General features: G+C 38.4%; 1 protein-coding gene across 1 annotated transcript in view; it reads left to right on the top strand.

The window, feature by feature from the left end:
* The window catches only part of PTPRM (protein tyrosine phosphatase receptor type M), a 1,084,438-nt gene that overhangs the window by 576,204 nt on the left and 499,232 nt on the right, over nt 1-9,002 (top strand). The window contains exon 10 of the mRNA XM_042782070.1: nt 5,342-5,543. Coding sequence (XP_042638004.1) covers nt 5,342-5,543 — 202 coding nt within the window. The remainder of the gene's footprint in view (nt 1-5,341; nt 5,544-9,002) is intronic.

The following is a 9,002-nucleotide window of genomic DNA, read 5'->3' as shown; positions in this document are numbered from 1 at the left end:
GGGGTTTAGTCCAAATCTGCATCCTTTCCTTCAAGGCTCAGGGGTCCAAGATTATCTTCTGTGTCTGTGTTAATTGGTTTCCCTTTTCTTAGTTGAAGAGGGTCTGTGCAATCCTTCTGCCTAGTCCGCCATCTTGCCCCGCCTCTCCTGTAACATATTTTTTGTCTGGAAGCCCTGTTTGTTTCTTTCAGGGAACTTGGCATTTTAAATTATCCATATGCTTATTGTATGTCTCCCAAACACCATCCTACCCCAATCCAAACTCTAAGCTACCTGAAAGCAGGGCCTTTAGTGTAGATGTTCAATAAATATTTGAATTGAATGAATAAACCTGAATGGATAGAGAAAAGAAAGATCTTTAAGGAAAGATATCTCTTGATCATGTTACAGGCAGGTGAAAGTCTGTGAGCAAGCAAAGTGTCAGAAAAACTCGGTGGGGCAGTGAGTCTATAACCACTGCCAGAGCAGCAGGTAATGTCAAGTATTCAGAAATAAATTTGGAGAAAAAAGTTGAATCAGGTCTTAAGCATAAAGCTAAGGAGTTTGGATTTTGTTCTGTATTAATTTGTATCCCATTAAAGTCTTTTGTGAAACAATAAACTGAACAAGAAGATTAGTCTAGCCCTGATAGGCAGTTTTGGTTAGAGAAAAATGATAAGGAAATAGAGGATGCTGATGTGGAAGGAAGAAGCCCTGATGGCACAGTGGTTAAGGCATTTGGCTACTAACCACCAAGTTGGCATTTGAACCTACCAGCTGCTCCATGAGAGAAAGATAGGGCAGTCTGTTTCCATAAAGATTTATAGCCTTGGAAAACTCTACGGGGCAGGTCTACTCTGTCCTACAGAGTCACTATGAGTTGGAATTGACTCGATAGCAGTGAGTTTAGTTTGGTTATGGAAGGACAAGCCAGAGTGAACCAGAAGGACAGGACATTTATGTGAAATGGTTGAGGAAGAATTTACAGGCACCAGTGATTGACAGATGGGGCAATCTGCTTCCATGAAGATTTACTGCCTAGGGAACTATTCTGGTTACCTAGTGTCACTCTGTCAAGAATATACCACAAATGTGATGACTTACACAAACAGGAGTTTATTCTCTTACAGTTCAGAGACTTTAAGTCCGAGTTCAAAGTGCCAGGCTCTCGGGGCTGGGTGGAAGCCCCTCAACCTTGAGCTTCAGCTTTGCCTCCTGCTCCTGGCCCTCTGAAGCTGGAGACTTTTCTTCACTCAGACAGTTGTTGGCTGCTGAAGCTGACAAATCCAAGGTTGACAAGTAAAAAGGCACAGTGCCAATGTTACCAAACAACATGGCAGGCCACTAATTCAAGTCCATTGAAAGTCCCAAGATCAGCAGAGCATGGCAGGCTGCTGAACAATGACTTGACTACATGCAGGATTCAAGTGTGCCATAAACTAGAGATCATTCTCAAAGCTGCTGCTTATATATGGGAAGCAGACCACATCCATAAGGCAGCTACTCAGCTGCTTGTGGTAGATCCCTCCATGGAGTTGATTGTCAGTCTCATCAGGGGGAATAACTACCACCACCTGCCCAGCCACTCAACCAAGCCCAGCCAAGTTGACACACAAACATAACCACCACAAAAACCCAATGGAGGTGGCTGTGAACCACAATCAACTCAATGGCTGTGAGTATGTTCTTCTTTTTCAGTGCTTGACCACAAATAAGGACAGCATGGACCAAAACATAACTAAAAGAGGAAAAAGTTTAGCCAAAATGAAAAAATGAGAAAGGCAGTTGATTGAGAATAAAAATAGTTCACTTTTATCCATGTCAAGTTGGAAGTGTGTTGTTATAAATTACTGTCCAGTGGACTCTGACTCATGGTGATCTTCTGTATAACAGAATGAAATGTTGCCTGATCCTGTGCCATCTTCATGAGTGTTGATAATTGTCTTGACTATTGTATCAATCCATCTCATTGAGGACTTCCCTTGTTTTCACTGACCTTCTACAAAACATGATGTCTTCTAGCAATTTGTCTTTCTTGATGATGTATCCAAAGTAGTAAGCTGAAGTCTTACTATCTTTACTTCTGAGGAACATTCTGATCGTGTTTCCTCTAAGACTGATTTGTTCATTCTTTGGGCAGTCCACAGTATATTTCATATTCCTTGCCAACACATATGCATCAGTTCTTTTGTCTTCTTTATTTTTTCATCTTCCTTTATTATTTTCCATCTTTTATATGCACATGAGGCAATTGAAAAAGTCATGGCTTGGGTCAGATATACCTTAATCGTCAAAGTGATATCCTTCCTTTTTAAAACTTTAAAGAGGTATTTTGATGCAGATTAGCCAAATGCAATATATCACTTGATTTCTTACCTGCTAGAAGTAGGAATGGTACCCATGTAGAAGTAAGTATTCAGCTTAAAAACAAAAATATATAACTGAGGTTCAAAGATAGCACTGAATTTACACTCAATTAAAGCTCATAGTTTCTAAAAGCAGGCTTTGCTCATGGAAATTGGATAGCTGAAATACTGTGTGTGTGTGTGTGTGTGTATGTACACATATATATATGTATGTATGTGTGTGTGTGTGTGTGTGTATATAAATAAAAATGAGCTCTGGTGGCATAGTGCCTAAGGCATCTCACTGCTAACCAGAAGGCTGGCGGTTCAAACCCACCAGTCACTCCTCGGGTGGATGGTTGGGCAATCTACTTCTATACTGATACCACCTTGGAAACCCAAGGAGGGGTTGCTATGAGTCAGATCCGACTCAACGGCAGTGAGTTTGGTTTTTGGTTTATATATTTACAAAGAAATAAAAGACTAGAATTATAGTTAGCCCTATGTTAGTGCTTAGGAGCTCTAGTGGCATAGTGCCTAAGGCATTTGAATGCTAACAAGAAGGTTAAAGGTTCATACCCATCAGCCATACCTTGGAAGGAAGACTTGGCAATCTATTTCCATAGAGATAGCGCCTCAGAAACCCAAGGAGGAGTTGCTGTGAGTCAGAACCAACTTGACAGCAGTGAGTTTGGTTTTCTTGTCCATCAGCACTTGTTTCAGTTATACCTATTCTTCTCTTATTGATTGGCTTGTTATTTAACGTTTCACATTTATGTCAGTAGTAAAAAAATCTGTCCAACTTTTATTTACATTAAACACGTATGTCTGATGGTAACCAGTGCCAAGGTGTTAGGTGAGAGTAATGCTGCCTGTGATGTGTCAACTTCGTTGGGCCAAGATTCTCAGTGATTTGGCAGTTGTGTAGTGATGTAATGTGACACTTATATAATGTTGCAGTCATCTTCCATTTTGTGATCTGATATGGTCGTCCTCCATTTTCACATAATTTCAGTTTTCATGTAATGATTTGGTCTTTGGAACCTGATCATGTCGATAAGTGAGAAGTAGATGACATCGTAATTGCTGAATTGCTTATTTCTTTCCCCACTGAATGTTACCTCCTTCGAGACAGGTAAAATATCTAAATTGACCACAGCTTAGAACACAGAACTTGGCCCATGAAAGGTGCTCAGTAAAAGTGCTTTGAATGAGTAAATGAAGGAATGAATAAACTTTGGTGGGGCAAGTCTGCTGTCAGAATTTAGGTTTGCCTCCTCTGAGATACTGTTTCTTAGACAGTATCAGGATGGAGGACCCAGTAAACAACCCAGCACCCAGGGTTATATTGCTGAGACCCCATCTGTAGCAACTATGTGAGAGATACAGCCTTGTCCCTGCTTGATTCAGAGTAACTGGCAGAGAAGTCTGAGAGGGTTAACAGCAGACACTCTGCCTGTCCTGATAGTGTCAGGCACTGCAGTGATTAATATACAGCAAACATTTTCTTGCCAAAGCTTAGTTGATCCAGTCTAAATATTCTTTCAGAGAGGTCTTCTTAATTATAATGACATGGTATAAATATAAGAAGAAAGAATGTCAATTATCACTTTGTATAATAACAGTGTTAGTGCTCATGCACATAAATTGCAAGTAAGTTTACCTACTTAAAACCAAGAAAAGTGCTCTGTTTTGCAATTTAAAACTTTTGAATATGCCATATTTAAAAATTATGTCATTACAACCAGTAGAAGTCAGTAATCACCAGTAAAAGTGCATATTCCTGAGTAGCTAATGAACTACTCATATGGAAATTCTTTAAAAAGTCATTTGAAAGAGGAAAAAATTAAAGTACCTATGTTATGTTTGTCTGTCAGTTTTTCATCCTGTGGTGGCTTGCATGTTATTGTGAGGCAATACGATGACACTGGTATTTCAAATATCAGCAGGGTCACCCATAATGGACAGGTTTCAGTAGAACTTCCAGACTAAGATAGATAGGCAAGAGGACAGGGCCATCCACTTCTGTAAAAAATTAGCCACTGAAAACCTTATGAATAGCAGTGAGACACTGGCTAATATATTGGACTGGGCAGTGTTTTCTTCCATTGTACATGGGGTTGCTATGAGTTGAAGTTGACTCGATGGCACCTAACAACAGCATGTTATATTTATCTTTCTGTATTCTAGACTCATCCAACTTGCTCTGAATGTCTATTACGCCACACAAATCATGAAGATTTTAGGGTTACACTCTCCAGTCAGTGTGGTAGCTAGTAGTCATGCATGGCAATTTTGATTTAAATTTTAGTTAAATAAATTTTTCCTTATCTCGTCACACTAGCCACATTTCAGGTGCTCAATAACCACATGGGGCTAGGAGCTACCTTGCTGGACATTGTGGAACAGAGCATTTCTATCATCACAGAAAATTCAATTGGACAAAGTTGCTCTGAATAAAACAAATGAATATGATCCATCATGAGTCCTATAGTCATACCATCAAGAATTACTGGTATGTGCCTAGGATTTATTTTTGGAGCATCTATCTTTACTCACATTGATGAAAACATTTCCAAGTGTCCTTGTTCTCAATAGATAATTATCCTACTTGGAGCTAAACTAAATTATGGCTACTAGATTAGAGATCGAGGCCTCATTCTTGTCATTTACTTATCTATTTTAGCTAGTTGTATATTTTGTGCTAAATCAGCTATAACAGTTTAACTAACCGACATTTTGAAAGCAGACACTTCAGCATGTTAGCTTAAACCTGAATTCATCCTTTGTATTTGAATCTACTGGCTTTAAGTTCCTCTGTCTATAAAAGTAATAACTCATAACAGTTTTGGCTGGGTTCCTGTGTTCCTTCACTGGATTCAGGATTTGAACAGTCTAAGTAGGAGAGCTTATCACCAAATGTCTGACAGTGCATACATCAGAAGGGTTTACTGGATAAAGATGCAATCTTGGTCCATCTGCTCCAGATATTATATCACATTCTTATTCTTTTACAGATCACCTACAAAGCAGTCAGTTCTTTTGATCCAGAAATTGATTTATCCAACCAAAGTGGAAGAGTTTCAAAACTGGGAAATGAAACCCATTTTCTGTTTTTTGGATTATATCCGGGGACCACGTACTCCTTTACCATCCGGGCCAGCACAGCTAAGGGTTTTGGACCTCCAGCAACAAACCAGTTCACCACCAAAATATCAGGTATCATCATAAATTCATGGGTTACATCTTTCATCCAAATTACATTTCTGTACTTTTTTGTTCTCATTGTTAAGTACACAAAGCTTGCCCAAACTAACACATTCTTATTCAAATTAATACCTCTGTATGCCTAAAAATCAGACTTATGGAATTAAGTGAACACTACAAATATTCGTAATCTGGGAGCATAAGCCCTTATGTGTTAGGAGGTGGCAACTCTTTTAGCACTTTGCACTGGAGGATTTAGATATGAAGCAGAAAGTTCTCTTCAGTATACTCTCATCCCTGAAGCAGTGGCATTGGAAAAATCTGTAATGAGCCATGAATGATTGAGAGCTCAGCACATAGGCAGTATCATATGAAATCCACTTCCAGCAGGATCTGCTTTCCTTGGGACCTTCCCTTCTTGTAGTTTTGGATCCTGAAGGAAAGGTGACACAGAGGGGTGGCACCCAGCACTGATGGCCTCCAGCTCCATGCTTCAGAGACTATGCCATCCAACAAAAGACCTAATTTGAGTAATATTTCTGGGCGTTGTACAACTGTGCAGAAAATGTCTGGGTTCAGACTGCAGGAAATGAAGTTGCCAACTGGTGTGGGACATGTAACAGCAATAAACACAATTCCATGGGCTTTTTTTTTTTTTTCTTTTTTTTTTTCCCTTTGGATATGAATGGAGAAGTATTTGAGTTTTGGCTTTGACCATTTTGGTTGAGGGCAGGTGGGATGGAGTGGGAGGTGCAGGGAGTGTCCCTTATAATCAACATAGGTTAGATAAAAAGATGTAGCCTGATTTTCTTAGCATTTATCCCTCATTTCTACTTCTGAAATAGCTGCTAAGTAGAATTTAAGGAAGTGAAATACAAGTAGAGTATCTTAAGTTTTCTGCTTGGATTTGAGGAAAGAAGATTTTGAATTTTGTTTTTAAGCAGTTATAACTTGAGATATTTTTTATTCAGTAATGATTTGATTTACAAGTGTCAACTTGAAATTTAATGTACATTTGATATTTGAGATAAAAAAATTATTATAGGAACAATATGGATGGATAGCTGGAAAAACAGAAGAACGGGAGGTTAGAAAAAAATAGAACTTAGAAAATTAACATAGGTGTACAAATGGGTGAGTAGAAACAACACTAGACTTGAAATTAGAAAAATTAAGTCCTAATTGTGATTTTTCTATATACTTTCCCTCTGACCTTGAATTTACCCCTAGATACCAATTTAAGACCATAAGATCCAGTGCATGAATTTATCATGGGGATTTATAAAGGAAATATATGCCAATACTTATACCTCCAAGCAGATTTTTTAAAAAAATATGCCTCTTGGATTCTGTATTTCAAAGATTTTTACCTTACCAAAAAAAAAAAAAAAAAAGGTTTTTTTTTATTTTTTTTTTGTGTTTTTTTTTTTTTTTTCCCCCAAGTTTTTTTTTTTTTTTTTTTTTTTTGTTAAATTGTGATTTGGGTGAAAGTTTACAGAGCAAATTGGTTTTCCATTTAGCAATCCATACATATTTTGTTTTGTGACATTTACTGTAGTCCCTACACTAACAGCATTCTTCCTGCATCCTTCCTGCACTCATCCCTTCCTTTCATCCTTTCTTCCCATCTTCCTCTTTCTGAGCTCTAACCCTGAGCAAATGCTGTCCTTTTGACCTTATATGCTTGATTGTTTTAATGAGTGCTTACCCTCCTGACATTACTATTCTTCACCTTAAAGGCCTGTCTGTCATTTGGCTGACAATTGAGTCACAGGGTATAAGTTCAGTTCCTAGCTTCAAGGGTGTCCAAAAGCCATAGTCTCAGGGGTTCCATCAGTCTTCATCAGACCGGTAAGCCTGGTCTTTTTAAGATTTTGAGTTTTGGTCTACATTTTCCCCCCTTCTTTCTAGGACCTCTTGTTTTGTTCTGTGTTAGAGCATTCAGCAGTGGGAGCTGGACACCATCTAGTTCCCTTGGTCTCTGGGTCATGGAGATTGGCGGTCACATGCTCCTTTAGTACATTGCACTAATTGTTTCCTTGTGTCTTTGATTTTCTTCACACTTCTTTACTCCAGACAAGGAGAGACCAATAGACCTTAGATGGCCACTCATAAACTTTTAAGACCCCAGTCACTATTTATCAAAGTAGGAAGTAGAACATTGTCTTTGTGGACTATGTTATCTCAATTGACCTTAGTGTCCCCCAAGACTGTGATCCTGTGGATATTCTTTCAGAAAAAAAAATCATTCATATCATTTTCATTACACAAAAATTATGATCAATATGAGACTGACCACCGTTACACAGCACATCAACATAATTCTGTCTAAAAGCAAAGACACTTGACATATTTGTTAGCCTAGGCAGGTTCATCAAGGATAATTATATGATTTCTGTAGTTAAAAAAAATAGTATTAGGGCCCATTTTCTACTTTCACAGACCTAAACTAATAAAATATTTAATATACAAAATGTGGTTCTGTGGTATAAATTGGAGTTAATTTGTAATGGAATTGGAGTTGATTTTTAATTTTGAGAAAATATAATAAATAAAACTGAGAAATAACCTGTATCTTTTATGTGTAAAATTATTTCAAAAGCTGTATTTGCAAGAAATTGTCTCTAATCTCCATTTGGGCACTGTAAAAAGACCATGTGCCCTACTCTGTCACACAGCCTCCATGAAGTGATTTGTCTTCTACATGGTTGATGACATCATAACTAAGGAGCTCTGTTGTTATCTTACTCTAATAATAGTTAAGAATCTAGAGAAGAAGATGGAGCTGGAGGACATTTTGCTGAGTGAAATAAGTCAATCACAAAAGGAGAAATACTGTATGACCTCACTTACATAAAAAGACAAGAAAAAGCAAATGTGTAGAGACCAAAGTTTATTCATGGTTTCCAGGGGTAGGAGAGAGGAAAAGTGAGGGTGGGGTTTATGGTGATGAAATGTCTCTTTGATTAAGGGTTGAGTTGAATAGCAGATTATTGTAATGGCTTTCAATAAGTTGTACACCTATAAATAATTAAATTGGCAAAAGTTGTTTACAATGTTATGTTTACAATAACAACAACAAAAAAGCATGGCTGCTGAGCCATCTAGATGCAGTGATGGGTCTCTCCTCATCCAGAGCAAAGAAGAATGAAGAAACCCAGAGATTCATGGAAACAATTAGTCCTAGTGACTGGTACACCATACGATCCGCAGGCTATATGCCTATGGGACCAGAAGAACTAGATGGTTCTCGGCTACCACTGTCAGTCACTCAGAGTGGGGTCTATGTAGGAGATCCTGGACAGAGAGGGAGAACAATGTGAAACAAAACTGAAAATCATTTGGAGAAAATAAAGGGGGGAGGGACCAGGTTTGCTGGTGTGATGGAGCCTGGTGGAACCCCTGAGACTATGGCCCCTAGCTGTCCTTCAGGTCTGGAATTGAACCCACACCTGTGGCTTCCAGCCAAAC

The sequence above is a fragment of the Orycteropus afer genome, unplaced genomic scaffold (genome assembly GCF_000298275.1).
Source record: "Orycteropus afer afer isolate SDZICR_OR568_19922 unplaced genomic scaffold, OryAfe1.0 scaffold00234, whole genome shotgun sequence".
NCBI classification, from domain to species: domain Eukaryota; kingdom Metazoa; phylum Chordata; class Mammalia; order Tubulidentata; family Orycteropodidae; genus Orycteropus; species Orycteropus afer.
This window is presented reverse-complemented; position numbering and strand designations above follow the sequence as displayed.